The sequence below is a fragment of the Telopea speciosissima genome, chromosome 8 (genome assembly GCF_018873765.1).
Source record: "Telopea speciosissima isolate NSW1024214 ecotype Mountain lineage chromosome 8, Tspe_v1, whole genome shotgun sequence".
Taxonomy (NCBI): domain Eukaryota; kingdom Viridiplantae; phylum Streptophyta; class Magnoliopsida; order Proteales; family Proteaceae; genus Telopea; species Telopea speciosissima.
The window spans coordinates 13,293,285-13,309,651 of NC_057923.1; the positions used below are offsets into that span (position 1 = coordinate 13,293,285).

General features: G+C 39.9%; 1 protein-coding gene across 2 annotated transcripts; it reads right to left on the bottom strand.

Annotated features, from left to right (window-relative positions):
- Nucleotides 1-645: 645 nt before the first annotated feature.
- LOC122638375 (putative pentatricopeptide repeat-containing protein At1g64310) lies at nt 646-10,159 on the bottom strand. Of its 2 annotated transcripts, XM_043831304.1 has the most exons (3): nt 9,347-10,159; nt 8,423-9,235; nt 646-657 (listed from the first exon to the last, which is right to left on the bottom strand). In XM_043831304.1, exons 1-2 carry the CDS (start codon nt 10,082-10,084, stop codon nt 8,432-8,434), a joined length of 1,542 nt encoding a protein of 513 aa, XP_043687239.1. In that variant the 5' UTR covers nt 10,085-10,159; the 3' UTR covers nt 646-657; nt 8,423-8,431. The 2 variants fall into 2 exon arrangements, with proteins under 2 accessions (XP_043687239.1, XP_043687238.1); XM_043831303.1 differs by having other exon boundaries at nt 8,423-10,159.
- Between the last annotated feature and the right edge of the window lie 6,208 nt (nt 10,160-16,367).

Below are 16,367 nucleotides of genomic sequence, written 5' to 3' on the forward strand. Positions count from 1 at the left end.
TGTTGCCCTTCAATTAGCTCTACTCGAGGTCATACTTGATACGCAACCCATATTATATGGTTGTAAGAACCATATATGGACATGGCACCCATAAATATATAGGCTTGTTGTGATCCATCCAAGGCAACAAAAAAGTATGTGTTGTTATACCCGCACCCCGGATCATAATTAATTATTATTTCTTTCCCGTGACGTGTGGTTATCACTGCCACGTGCTGGTGAGCTGTTCTCACTGGTGGTCAAACCCAGTTACAAATTATTGACCATGATACGGGCTTACCATTGACACACCATGGCAATGGAGAAGTAAGTTTTAGCCCTTGGCTTATTTATTTATCTTTTTCCTCGATGCCCTCGAAGTGCGGGTCAAGATTTAGACCGCCCGGGCTATTTTAGTTGAGTTGGGAATATTCTATTTGTGGGTCCCACTTATTTAAGGGAGCGTGTGATGGGCTTATAATCCCATGGTGGATGGACCCATCCCCAAGTGGGTTCTTTTCTATTTGAAACCGTGGGCAAACCCATTTAGTTAAGAGGCCCATTCAACTTGAGGGCCCATTTGACTCTATTTGACCCAAAGATGGGTTAACCCATTCCTTTACCCTAAATAAGACCATGGGTCAACCCATTAAGCCCTCTTGACCCATTTAACTTAAACTATCCATTTGGCCTAATGACCCATTTATCTTGGATCCACCCATTTAACTATTTGACCCATTTAACTTAAAGGACCCAAGCCCATTTTCTATAAATAAGACAAAGGGGGGGGAGAAGGATTCATTTTCATTTCTTCTCCCATCTAGCCTAAATCGTGGAAGAGAGAAAGAGGAGAGAAAGGAGAAAGAAGAAAGAAGAAAGAAGGAAAGAAGAAAGAAGGAAGGAGAAAAGGAGGAAGAAGGGTGGAGAATCTTGGTTGGAGGTTTGAAGATCACTTCTTGGAGCCTCAACATGGAGCCTTCTACCTTGGGGTGGGTAAGCCATTCAATCCCATCTCTTTTCTTCTATTTTGGGTTTTGGGGTTTGGGAAATGGGAGAAATTCGACCTAGGGTTCTCTTGGAACCTAAGGAATCGATGGAACCTCTAAACCTAGACTATGGTGGAGTTATTTCACTCCATTACAAGCCCTAAGCCTAAGTAATCTCTTTCCATTTAAGAAATTTAAGGTTTCTACCATATTATGTCCTAATTTAGGTTCTCTTTGTTTTCTCTTAAATCCATGGGATTACATGGACCTAATGAGGTCTTAGAACCCTAATGGACCTAGGAGGAAGCTTTCTTGAAGCCTCCCTACCTTTAAACCCCTTGGAAAATGAATCCCTAGTGAGAAACCCTTCAATTTTCGGTTCTGCAGGTATGTGGTTTTACACTGATTCGATTTTTCAAACCACATCTGCATCCGACCTTGACTAAAACTATCCTAAGCCCCTGGTTAGCTAGGATTTACATGTGGTTTCGACACTGCAAGAAACCACCCCAAATTACCTCCCGAAAAGGCCCTGTGAAGCTCGGATTTACACTCGGATTGAGTTTTCAAACCACATCTCGCATCCGACCTTGACTAAAACGTCACAGGCCCTGGTTTCCTAGGATTTACACTCGGATTCAGTTTTTCAAACCACATCTCGCATCCGACCTTGACTAAAACATGTCCCGGGGCCCCGGTTTCTAGGATTTACATGTGGTTGCGAGAATTTGGGCATGAAACCACTCCTGCAACCACTCTACTTCGAAACCTTATACTTAAATGATTTATGGGAGACCTTTTGGGGATCCATCCCTTTACTTAATTAACCCTATTTTCACTCTTTATTTAGGTTTAAAGTTTTCATCTTGTGACGTGTTACTTGATTTCGCGACAACTCATAATATCGGGGCATAACACATATTGTGAGTGGGTTTGGTTGTTTGGGCTTGATATTATTATTGCATTGTATATTATGTCATCATTATAAATTATTAAGCATGCTTGCGCATATTGCATATTTTTATATATGAATGTTATGATGTTAATTGGAGATGCTTTACTTTGATGGGTCTCGTCCGGTGGGTGCGTTTGAAACCTGATAATATATATATTTATGAAGAAATTATGTTGAATGTCATGTTGAATCGTACGCGCTGTGTCGTGGCCTTGGTAACCGGGCACTAAACCGGATGAAAAGTTGATGCACCGGATTACCTCTCGGGACGATAGGACTTGCATGTAGTGTGGCTAGGATTTTACACCCTTATGCTACGACCCCCTACCAACAGGGGTTTAGGTGTTGGGTAATCGCGACACCGGATTCTCGTGGAGGTGGGAGAGGCGACCATGGTAGTATTGGTTATCAGTGTCCGCGACCGAGTGGTCTTGGAGGCTTCGATCGGCGTAGGTCCAGGTGACAATTGAGGTTTCATTGTGGCGATAAGTTAAGTGACCCACAGTGTCTCCCGAGTTGTCACGTAGCATATGCCATTGACTTAGTTGTGATGTTAGGTGGAAAATTTACTTAACATATGCATGCATCATTGGACTATGTGAATTGTGTGTTTGTGCATCCCCATCCCCTCACTGGCTCAAGTGGAGAGCTAACCCCTCGTGTACACAATTTTTAGATTATGATGCAGTGCGGAGGAGCGGAAGGCGTGTTAGAGGAACATGGCAACGGGTGTCCTTGTGACAATTGCGCCTACGGGCCGTGAGAACTCTAGGGACTTGTTCCCCTTTTTATTTTAGGGCGTAGGCCCATGTAAAAACATTCTTGTTATACCCTTGTTAATCATTATTAGATGGTAATGAAAAAATGGATTAACTACGTATTTATCATCTAGGCTTTGATCATCTTGTAATTATTGATTTTATACGCTCGCAAAACTACCGATCATTTGGAATGTAATATTTTCCTTTCCGCACTCGATATTATATTGTTTTAATATTAGTTATGATCGGTATGCGTGGGACAACGTGTCGTGATCCTCGGCACTTAATAGGATGACAAGCGTTGTCCTAGTCACCCCTTATAATGTATTTTATCCCTTGTCTGGGATGGGGGCGTGACATGTGTAATGTGGAACACTTCTATCTTGTACTTTAGGGCAAAATAACTTTGTCAGAGAGTGTGGCCTACACCAGCACTCCCATGAGTCTATCTTTCTCCTCCCCATTTGAAATGACACCTCTGCCCCTTGTTTTGAAAAGGAGAGAAATAGACACATGGGAGTGCTTGCATAGGCCTTGCTTGTCACACCCCCATCCCGGCAAGGGATAAAATATAGTAAAAGGGTATGACTAGGACGACACGTGTCATCCCAACCACTGCCAGGATCACAAATGCAGTGTCTCAATACACAGTCAGAACTAATATTAACGACACAGTAATATTAGAGCGTGGAGGAAGAAATATTACATTTTTTTAAATTAAAAAATACAAGCAAAAGCGTTTACCATGATAGTTGTTTCATGCCCAAACTACTAAGTGATACATATAGTTTAAAGTTTCTATACAAATTATATAGTGTAAGCAGACAATATTATTACAAAGGCACAAGGCCCCAAAAGTCAAATATAAAAGGAGACCAAGTCCCAACCATCAGTATGCCCTGTAGGAAAAATCATCTCGAGGACATTGATCGCCGTGTTCTTCCGCCACCTACAACATAATCTAAAAAGTGTGTACACGAGGGGGTTAGCTTCACTGAGCCAGTGAGGGGATGGGGATGCACAACACACAGATCACATAGTCCAATGATGCATGCATATGTTAAATAAAATTTTCACCTATCATCACAACTAAGTCAAAGGTATATGCTACTGTGACAACTCGGGTAACACTGTGGGTCACTTCTATCATCACCACAATGAAACATCAATTGTCACATAGGGGCCTATGCCGGACAATGCCACCAAAACATCCCAATGGCAAACCCCTTGATAACCATCACTACCATGACTGACTCTCTCTCACACCACAGAATCCGGGCTCTGGTTATCCAACACCTAAACCCCTGTTGGTAAGGGTCGTAGCATGAGGGTACAAAAGTCCTAACCGCATATATACTATATGCAAGTCTTTTCGTCCCGAGAGGTATTTCGGGTGCATCAACTTTTCATCTGGTTTAGCACCCGGATACCAGCACAGCACGGCGCATACAGTTCATTATGACATTCAATCAAAGGTATTATATATGTATTCCGGGTTCCAGCACCGAGATTCACCGACACCGTAACCCAATAAAGAATGAAAAGCAACCACAACATCATCATATCAATCATTTAATAAAGTATACAAAATGCACAATCATGCTTAATAAAATATACTAATAGCATGGTACATATGAAATTAATAATAATAGCAAACCCAAATAGACCAAACCCACTCATCCTAGGTGTTATATCCCGAAGTTATGAGATGTCACCGCGGTTAAGTAGCACGTTGCAAAATGGGAGATTAAACCTAGTGAAAGAGTGAGAATAGGGTTAATTATGTCAAAGGGGAGGGTTCCCAAAAGGTCCCCCCACAAATTACCTAAGTTGTAGATTTTAAAGGTAGGGTGGTTTTATGGGTGGTTTCATGCCCGAACCTAAAACCACATATAAATCCAACCTTAACAGGGGCTTAGGAAGGGTTCTGCTAGGTGCGATTTTATGGGTGGTTTCACCTCAGATATGAAACCGCACCTAAAACCAACTTTAACCGAGAGCTTCTTAAGAGGATGGTCTCAGGGTGGTTGCAGGGGCGATTTCTCGTAGGTCTTAAAACCGCAAGTAAAACCACATGTCTCCAAACCCCAAAATCAAAAGATTTTTCACCAAGGTTTTCATTTTCAAGTAGATTGGAGGAAAGGAAGCACCAAGAGAGCTTCCTCCTTGGCACATTAGGGTCCTAAGACCTCATTAGACCTATGCATCCCAAGGATTCAACAAAAGGAAGCAAGGAGAACTTCATTTAGGGCATAATAGGGTAGAAACCCTAGGTCTTTCCATTAGGATGGGATTGGGAGCTTTGAGGTTAGCCAAATGAGTAAGATAGCTCCACCATGATCATGGCCATGAGTTCATATTGATCCTTGGGTCTCAAAATAAGCCCTAGATCGATTTTCTCCCATCTCCCAACCCCAAAATCCAAAATAAGGAAGGAAGAAGGCCTTAAAGGTTTATCTTCCTCAAGGAAGTGGTATCCATATTGAGGTTCCAAGAAGCAAGATCCTCAAGCCCCCTATCAAACTCATTCACACCTCTTCTCTCTTCTCTTCTTCCTCCACGTTTTAGGCTTGGTGAGAATAGTAAAGAGAAGTAAATGCCTTTAATTCTAAATGGGCAAAGTGACTTTAGGACCCGTTTGGTTGGGTAACATTAGAATAGAAACCCATTCTTAGTTCATTAAGTCAAATGGACCTATAAGGCTAAATGGATCGACCCACTGGTTTCAAATAGAAAAGAACCCACTTAGGGATAGGTCCATCCACCATGGGATTATAGGCCAATCACACGCTCCCTTAAATAAATGGGATCCACAAATAAAATATTTTCTACCCAACTAAAATAGCCCGGGCGGTTCAAACCTTAGCCCGCACTTCAAGGGCATTGAGGGAAACGGTAAATAAATAAAATTAAAAGCTAGAACTTACTTCTCCAATTGTCATGGTTTGTCCCCCATAACCCCGATAGTTTCTTTTACAGGTAAACCCGTACTGTGGTCAATAATTTTGTAGCTGGGTTTGACCACCAGTGAGAACAGCTCACCAGCATATATGGCAACGGTAACCACACGTCACGGGAAGAAAATAATAATTAATTATACTCCTGGGGTGCGGATATAACATTGCTCCCGGATAGAAAACTATTTCTCTTAATTTTAGTTTGTTAATGGTCATATTGATAGTCATTCGTCGTGTATTAAAATTTGTTACTTCATAAAGTAACACACCTTTTTATTTAGAAGAGTTTTCTGTGGGGGAGTGTACCATTCATGCCCAGACACAATGGGGGCGAAATGACCACCCTACCCCTTGAAAGACAGAAATCCCACCGCCCATGATGCTTCCGCACGCACTCTCATCAGCTCTCGTACAACCGCAGAAATCACGCCCCCCCCCTCCACCCCCCCACCCCCCACCAAATAGAACGCTACCCTTTTATTTATTAGTTACTACAATTTCTACATCTCCATGTAAAAATGTTAGGCTAGCCAAAGAGTGCCCTTAACAAAAGGAAATGCACAGATGATGGCACTGTTGTGCAACGTTCTTACTAAGGCAGTTTTACACACCTGACAAAGATCAACAGAACATTGACGCTCAGAAACATAGCATTCTTGAAGAGAACCTAAAGAAATGATGCAATGATGCCCAAAAGATGTTCCTTGGCTTCCATTTCTCAATGTGTTACGGATATTTTTTTTCTTCACAAATATGAGAACTGTGATATCATTTTCTAATTACAAGGGTTAAAACCAACTTTAAATCATAATCATAAAACAAGAAAAAAAATTAAGGATAAAAGATGTGTTCTTGTTGTTTCACAACAGACAACTGCTATGAACCTTTTTTTTTACTTTCTTTGGGGGTTTTCGGTTGGAAAGGCCGATCCATGTACGAAATATAGGAAACCCCGGCGGCTCAGATAAACTTTTCCCTTTAAAAATTTACTTTCCTCTTTTTAACTTCTGACCATTTTCTATTAAAACAAATGGAGCCATTGCTCTTCTCATTTTATTTTCTATCAAAACAAATGAAATATTATTAAACTTCATAACTTCTTATCAGACAGCACCTTCTCTACTGTAGGGAGCAAGTGAAAGTATGAACTTCCATTGGTTAAATACAGACCATAGAAAGATTTAAGGGAAAATTACATGATTAGCTACTTTTGGGTTTTCATTTACAAAACTGTCCACCTTATGTTTGAGTTAACAAAAATAGACAAAAACAAGTTTAGTTTTACAAAACTAGACAAAACAGAAACTCTCCTTCCTTCCTCGGCAGTTCCCCACTGAAAAAATCTCTTTTTTTTTACTCTGTTACTTAGGGTAGCAGAGAATCTGGCGGTGGCTGGGACAAGGGTAGGGTTGCAGGGAACGGAGGATGCCTGGGTGAGAAGGCAATGACAGGGGTTAAAATGTCTAAAAAAGTAAGTGTGGGAGGGAGAGACACTATTTTGTCCAGTTTTGTAAACCTTAAACTTGTTTTTGTCTATTTTTGTTAACTCAAACATAGGGTGGACAGTTTTGTAAATGAAAACCCAAAAGTAGCTAATCATGTAATTTTCCCAAAAAATATCATGCATGGATCTGTGACATCAGTATCTCATTTGTTCATTGCAATCATAGATCTTGTTATAAAAATTACAAGTAGATTTGGCTAGGAAAAAAGAAATCAAAAGAAGTCCTATTGTAAATAGATCCAATAAAATCCAACAAGTGGAATGAAGTTGTAATGGCCAATCAAGTGATGGAGAAGAATGCCAGAATTAAGAAATGAACCCCAAAAAACAGAAACAGGGAACACCTTAAGATGCAAAATGTAGGCAATCGCCTTGTGTTTACATTTTGGTAAAATGAAGAGAAGATATTCACATTATGGAATGAGTTCACTCTTTTTTCTCTGTAAGGCGATTTTTCTATTTTCCAGTATCAATTGATGCAAAGAGTCATACCAAGCAACTGAAACATTTGAAATTTGAGGTGCAGTTGAAGAAGCCAAAGATCAGTATCCAGATGTGTCTTCTGAAGATCCAGATTGTTGAGATATTTTCAGATTGAAGTCATCGTCAATCCAATGATTTGCACGTGGGGATTCAAGTGGCCATCTAGAAACGCATACTGATCTGCAAAGAGGAACAGAATGAAACATTATGCCTTACTACCTCATACATTTCAATTCACATTTTTTTTCTTTCTCATCTTTCATGTATTTCAACAATACATGAAAGATGAGAAACAATTATTTCAAAAATCTGAGCAACAGAAAAGCAAAAGTAATAAATGTACCGGGGGAGGAGGCGTAACAAGTAGCTTTCAATATATAATATAAACAAAAATCTAATTAATCAAGACAGACCATCCAATCAACAGGCTTCTCCCTGGATGTGTTATATAAGCTTAGAAAACATACTACTACCAGGATTAATTTGAGTCTGGTCTGTCCAAGAGGTCACATGGGGGACACCAAAATGATGGTCAGAATCTATGAATCAGTAAAACATACATTGCAGGATGTAGAGAACAACTTTTGTAAGACTAAGGGATACAATATCCTTCCTCATGTGAAGTTTTGTTTACTTCTTCTTTCACTACTTTCTTCCCCAGAAATGAGAACTAAGTGTATCTTTAAAGGATAAAATAGCTGGAACAAAAATATTCCAATAAAATTTGAAATCTCCTAAAGACAACTTTCCTATTTCTTGTTGACCTGTACTAAAGACAGCTTTGTCATAACATGTACAGTACTGTTTCATAACCAGCTTAGTCCAGGCATTTTCTGCAGCCCAGCTTCCTCCATATCATCTCTCAACTTCTTCACATCATCCCACCTCCCATCACAAGCATAAATGTTAGAAAGCATCACTCTATAAGCAGTTTTGTTAGGTTCAATCTGAAAGAGCTGACGGGCAACAATTTCACCCAACTCTAAATTTCCATGAATGTAACAGCTTGATAGAAGTGCACCCCAAACACCAGAATCTGGGATTTGTGGCATGGATTGGATAAGATCATAGGCCTTTCCCAACTCTCCAGCCATACCCAGAAGCTTCACCATGTAAACATGATGCTGTGTTCTGGCTTCAATTCCATACTCATCTTTCATTCTCCTGAAAAGCTCCTGGCCATCTTTTACAAGCCCAGCATGGCAGCAAGCACTAAGAAGAGCAGAGAAAGTGGCTTCGTCAGGTTTCAGTCCATCTTCCAACATCTCATCAAACACTCCAAAGGCACGGAAGGCGAGTCCATGAGAACCAAGACCTGAAATTGTAGAATTATAGGCAATAACATTCTTTTCTGACATAGTCTCAAAAACCTGCAACCCCAAGCCAACAAAACCACACTTTGAATACATGTCTACAATGGCAGAGGAAACCATGACTTCAACCTCCAACCCATGCCTTAGAACATAACCATGGATCTCCCTACCAGGTCGTGCAATTGCTAGCCGAGCAGTAGCCACCAATACACTTGCAATTAAGATGGAATCTGCTTTTTTACCTTTCAGATATGTCATTTCCCTGAACAAGAGTAGAGCCTCTTCACATTTTCCAGACTGAACAAACCCAGCAACCAAAGCAGACCAGACAACTAAATCAGGCTGGGATAAACTACTGAAAACTCTATGCGCTGAACTCAAACAACAACACCTTGAGTACATACTCACAAGCGCGCTGCCCACATGAGTGTTAAAGTCGAACCCTTTTTTCAAGCAAAAACCATGAATTCCTCGTCCAATTTCCAGCAAGCTGGGTTCCGTAAAGCCTGAAATCAGTCCAACTAGGGTATATTCATCAGGCTTTTCACCCAATTTCCGCATCATACTAAACAATTCTAGCCCTTTCTCCCAAAGTCCACAACACCCGTAACCTGAAACCATTGTATTCCAAAGAACCAGATCAGGTTCTGATATCCCATGGAACACCTTAGAGGCTTCATCAATGAGGCATAACTTCGAGTAAGCACTCACAAGTGCACTGCTAGAAACTGAATCCCATTCTAAACCAGACAATATCACTCGCCCATGAGCCATTCTCAGCCCAAATGGATCCAAGTTCTCTGAGCACGCACGTAGAATACATGCAAATGTGTAATTGTCGGGTTTCACTTGGGTACCAAGCATACTTCTGAAGAGAGAGAACGCATGGTTGAATTTGTGGTACTGAGCATAAGCTCTGATCATGGAATTCCAGAGGTATACACTTCTACTGGGAGTTCTATCAAACACATTGCGAGCGGTCCGGAGGTCTCTGTTAAGAGCATAAAATCGGATGATTCGGGTTGCGAAGAAGGGATCGAATGAGAGTTGGTACTTGATGATCAGTGCATGTAATTGTTTGGTTAACGACAGAGGCTGATAAGACTGCGAGAGCTCAAAAGCAAGGGAAGGCCATAGAAAGCGCATTTAACTGGGGGGCTGTAATTACTCATTGTGAAGGTGCTGGAAGGAAGGAAAACGCGTATGTGTTAGGAGAACATGTAGGAAGAGAAATCTTGGTCGTTTTGGTCGTTTCAATTCTAAGTTCTTCTCTTCTGAATTCCTGAGCCCAAAAGAGAACGACGCAAAGGAGGAAAATGCAAAGAGGTAAGGAAATTGGATTTCTCCTTTTTCTCGCTCTTAATCTCACTCTTCTCTCCATCTAGTACAAACTTCTCTGGTAAAATCCCAATTCAATCGCCTTTATCTCTCCAGAATTCAGTTATATATTCTTCTCTACACCGGTTACTTCTCTGTCAATCCGAAAATATCTACTTTAGAACCTCCATCGGTCTTTTCCGATTTCCTCTATTGTTATAGAACTAAAACGTTAACCATTTCTCACTCTTCTTGTTCATGTACACCCCACTTCGTCTGTCCCTTTCTTTCATCTGGTTTCCCTTCTCCTCCACGACCCAACTCACTTATTCTCTTCAACTGTTCAAGACCCACATAACTAACAAATCTCCTTCCTTCTTTTCTCAAAAACTGCACTCATTCCTACGATTGCAGAGACCTGTCTGAGACTCAAGAACAAGAAAAGTGAAAATTTTCCTGTTTCTTCGTTGATGATTCGGAAAAACTATGAGTTGGTTTCGATCCAAAAGATGGGAACTGCTTGCACCATTGTAGAATTGGATCGATATAGCAGTGCGAGGAGACACGGACGATTTAACGTGGTTTGGTGAAACACCAACATCCACGGACAGAACACTAAAGTTTCATTCATACAACAAAACTCATACACCCAAACTCTTAAATACAAAACACTTCACAACGGTCATATTCCTTCTTAAGGAATAAACCTCCATATATCCCAACGAATAGCATTCAATACCCCCCTCAAGTTGGGGCGAAGATATCAATAGAGCTCAACTTTGCTAAAATGGAATAACAGTGATCTTTTGATGTAACTTTGATGAATATGTCCGCCAGCTGAGTTGCACTTTGAACATAGGAAGTTTCAATAATCTTGTTCTGAACTGTTTTCCGGATGAAATGACAGTCGACTTCTATGTGCTTGGTTCGTTCATGGAAGACAAGATTTGAGGCGATGTGCATTACAGCTTGGTTATCACAAAATAATTTAATCGGAGTCTTTGGCTCCATGCCGAGATCTTGAAGGAGATAATTTAGCCATATCAATTCACTGGTTGTAGATGCCATTGAACGGAATTCGGCTTCTGCACTAGATCGAGCCACCACGTTTTGTTTTTTGCTTTTCCGGGTTACAAGATTTCCTCCTACGAAAGTACAAAATCCTGTAGTAGACTTTCTATTAGTTGGATTTCCGGCCCAGTCAGCATCTGAGTATCCAAGGATATTGTTATGATTGTTTTTCTTCATCCAAATCCCCCTTCCATGAGAGGATTTTAGGAAACTCAAAATTCTGTTTACAGCTTCCATGTGACCCTTTTTTGGAGCATGCATGTATTGACTTACAAGACCAACCGCATAGGCAATATCAGGTCTAGTGATTGTAAGGTAAATTAATCTTCCCGCTAACCTTTGAAACTGACCAATATCTTCAAGGGGATCACCATCATTCATTCTAATTTTGGATTGGTGATCAATAGGAGTACAAACAGGTTTAACTCCTAATTTTCCTGTTTCTTTGAATAAGTCAAGAACATATTTTCTTTGAGAAATGAAGAGACCCTTTTTGGAATAAGCAACTTCAATTCCAAGGAAATACTTAATTTTTCCAAGATCTTTGATATCGAACTTCTTTCTCAAGTACATTTTTAGATTTGAAATGCTATTTTCATCATTTCCAGTGACAACAATGTCGTCAACATAGATTAGGACAACTGTGATTCCTGAAGAGCTTCTTTTTTAAAACATGGATGAATCAGCAACACTTCTTTTAAATCCATTACTTGTTAGGGCCAAGCTTAATTTGGCATACTAGGCTCTAGGCAATTGTGTAAGCCCATATATAGCATTTTTCAATTTACAAACAATATCCGATCTGAGCTCTTGGGGGTGTCCTGGAGGAAGCTCCATATAGACCTCTTCCTCTAGGTCCCCATGTAAAAAGGCATTTTTCACATCCATTTGCATTAAGGGTCATCCATTGTTCACAGCTATGGACATTAGGACCCTAATAGTATTCATTTTCGCTACTGGAGCGAAGGTTTTCTTGTAATCCACTCCATATGTTTGAGTGAAGCCTTTAGCAACAAGCCTAGCCTTGTACCTTTTTATGGTACCATCACTGTTATATTTAATTTTATAGACCCACTTGCATCCCACAGTCTTCTTTCTTTTGGGAATTTTTACAATTTCCCATGTGTTATTTTTATCTAGAGCTTGAAGCTCTTCTTGCATTGCTTTCCTCCGCTTGGGATGAGAATTGGCCTCGGAAAACTTTGTAGGCTCCTTATTACTCTCAATGGTGGTAAGGAAAGTAACATGATCAGAGGAAATTTGGTTGTACCCAACATAGTCTTGAATGGGAAAGGAGACTGTGTGATACGTGTAGAAATCTTGAAGTCTAGACGGAGGTCTAGAAATACGGGTTGACCGACGAACTTCTTGAGTTTCGGAGTTCTCCTGGGTTTCTTGAGGAGGATTGACCTCAATGGTGTCAAGATGACTATGCTCTTGTATATGCTCTTGTGCAACAATAGGTAAAGGAGTAAGATCATAGTTAAGGCCATTTAGATTCTCCCCCTGACTCCTACTGTAAGGATACTTAAAGTAGGAGTCATTTTCCACCAAATGAACATAATGATAAATATATAACATACGACGAAGAGGGTCATAGCACTTGTATCCCTTTTTTGTAGAGGAATATCCAAGGAACACACATTTGGTAGCATGAGGGTCTAATTTGCCACACCCTTCCTTATAGACATAGCAAGGACACCCAAAACCACGAAGATGTTCTAAATTACATGTTTTTCCCAAGATCTCTACTGAAGATTTGTAAGTTAGAACACGATTGGGTATCCTATTGATTAAATGGCATGCAGTTAACACAGCATCAGACCAATATTCTTTTGGCATATTTCTTTGAAATAGGAAGGATCGGGTGACTTCAAGCAAATGGCGATTTTTTCTTTTTGCAATACCATTTTGCTGGGGAGTCCCAACACAAGTGGTTTGATGTATAATTCCTATTTTTTTTTGTGTAATCACTAAAAAGATGATTGATATATTCAGTACCATTATCAGTTCAAAGAACCTTTATGTGAGCACTAAATTGGTTACGGATCATACAAGTAAATTCCTTGAAAATGATCAAGGCTTCAGATTTATGTTTTAGCAAACAAATCCAGATAGCACGAGATTTATCATCAATGAAGGTAATAAAGTATTTAAACCCATCTCGTGATTCTACTGGGGCGGGTCCCCATAAGTCAGAATGTACTAGGTCAAACAAGGCATCCGATTTATGAAAAGATTGAGTAAAGGGAAGTTTAGTTTGTTTAGCAAAACGGCAAATGTCACAACTATGAGAATTAAAACCATTTAAAGGAAATAAAAGGTTCAAGATTTTATTTGAAGGATGTCCAGTTCGAAGATGCCAAAGCTTGCAATCTTTTTGCTCTTTTGATCTAGCCTGAAGAGCATGAGTGGGTTGTTCCAAGAGGTATAGGCCATGTTGAAGGTATTCGTCACCTATCTTCCTCCCCGAGATCCGGTCCTGAAAAATGACATTATTTGGAGAAAAAATAACATTGCAATTCAAGGAGTTAGTAAGCTTACTAATAGATAACAAATTTGAAGGAAAGGATGGTAGAAATACTTAAAAAAGAAAAAAATTTAGTATACCCTTTTCCTTGAATAGGGATAATAGATCCATTAGCCACAGTCACAGATTGTTTTGAGGGAAATTTTTCAAGTTGTGAAATGCAATTACTATTGCCTGTCATGTGGTATGTGGCTCCTGAATCGACAACCCATGAATTAGAATTATTTGAAGTAAAATGAGCATAAGGTTTACCATTTTCACGAGCTAATGAGGAATGAGAGGCTATGGAAGGAACACTGGTGGGAGTGCTAGCTGATGGCTACTGGGTAAGCTGTTGCAGAAGTTGTATCAGAAGCTCAACCGAACTTGGGGTGTTACATGCTGCAGTTTGAGCCATATTTTTTTCTCCATTGATCCGCGCAGGTCGAAGATGTGGATGCAAGACCCAACATCTGTCTTTGGTATGCCCCGTTCCTTTGCAATGATCACATTTGAAGAGGGGTCGGTTCCCACGACCTCTTCCTCGGCCTCTTGAACTATTGAAATTTCTCCTTTCATTTCCTTGTTTGTGTTCGTCTACCCCAGTATTGGCAATTAAAGCACTGTTTTCATGAAGACTATCGGAGATACGAGAAGGGAGATTCATAACTTATTTCCGGATTTCTTCTTGTTGAATAATAGCATAGACATTTTCAAGAGTGGGAAACTCATTACTCATAAGAATCTGACTGCGAAGTTGTTCATACTCTGATTTAAGACTGCAAGCAATTGAAAGATTTTATCCTGCTCCTCTTGAGTCTGTAAAACCTTTAAACTTGTTGTGGGAGGATGATAAATACGCAGTTCTTCCCATTTTCGTTTTAACAGGCCAAAGAGATCAATAAAGGACATATCACCTTGTGTAATCAGGGATATTTCTTGTTTTATTTGAAAAATCCTAGAAGCATTATTTTGCTGACCATACATGGATTTTATTGAATCCCATAAAACTTTAGCATTGTCAGCATATATGAAGATTTCAGACACAATAGGTTCCATGGAATTTAGAATCCAAGACATGATCATTTGATCATTTGCTCGCCAATCATCAAACTTGGGATCGTTGGCAGCAACGGGAGCTATTTTCCCATTAACATAACCAATTTTACCTCAACCACATAAGGCCAAGGAAGCTGCCCATGGCCATGGTAGATAATTCAAGCAATTCAAAAGAATAGAGGTGAGCTTGATACCTGTATTGGTTTCATGTCCGGAAGAATCGACCATTTGAAAGAAAAAACTGAGGCAAAATTGAAAAAGAGCTCGTCCCAGTTCCACGCTCTTGAACTCGTTCCAGAAAAACAACTTGGTGGAAGGGCAATCTTTGTCTCTTGCACCAAAGGAGAGTTCTCTGTTATAGTGTTAGTTCCAAACATAAAGAAGTAAAAGAAAGAAGGAGCTGAAGAGTGAAGCTGTCTAGAAAGTCACGCTAGAGGTGAGTTCCCAGGTCATTAACAAAGAACTTGACCTTTGAATTTGAAAAAATTCTGAATAGCTCCTTCAACGTAAGAACCTGATTTTTGAATTTAAAAAATTCTGAATACCTCCTTCAACGTTTTGCAGTTAGAAGCACAAATGAATAAATAATTCTTCAGCAGAAGTGACTCAGTTGCAGGAGGAAATTTCAGTGATTTATAGATATTGCTCTGATACCATGTAGAATTGGATCGATATAGCAATGCGAAGACACAGACGATTTAACGTGGTTCGGTGAAACACCTACATCCATGGATAGAACACTGACGTTTCATTCATACAACAAAACTCGTACACCCAAACTCTTAAATACAAAATACTTCACAATGGTCATATTCCTTCTTAAGGAATAAACCTCAACGGATATATCCCAACCAACAACATTCAATAACTACAACACTACAACAAATCTACAAGGATAATTCTTTGAATGAAGTATTTGATATTGGAATTAAGATTTCTTTCGACAGTCCGGATCATGTACCAATACTTGTGACGGAATTTTGCATGTCACATGTTTGATTAATGGGAGAGGGTTTGTTACACGGACAGTGGGCAGTTTCATGTCTTAGAGGAGGGGTATTATGAGAAATGAAAAATGTTCTCTACAGTGGAGGAGTAGGATGCGCCAAGCCCAGACCCATGAGGTGGGTAAAATGACCGGTCCGCCCCCCTCAATGACAGAAAATTCGAAATGATGCACTCATCCCGCTCCAATGGTCCACTCCATGAATGTATTAGGTTGTATACACCTATAGTTAATAGGATAACGGCAATGTCATGCTCATTGTGCCCACTTGAGATAATGAAGTTTCTTTTAATGTAAATTGTCTATCAAAAATTGGGTGTTATGTACCCAATCCCATGTGACTATTGTTTATTTTGGATTGGGAGATGATTAAATAAATCTATGGTAAAAAGTTTCGACAACCCTAATATTATACAAAGTTAATCATGCCCTTAATAATTCAAGTAGACAACATTGAGAGTGGGGAT

Bases quoted from the DNA above. Each gene is read 5' to 3' on its own strand.
- LOC122638375 (XM_043831303.1), bottom strand. From the start codon at position 10,084: ATGCGCTTTCTATGGCCTTCCCTTGCTTTTGAGCTCTCGCAGTCTTAT.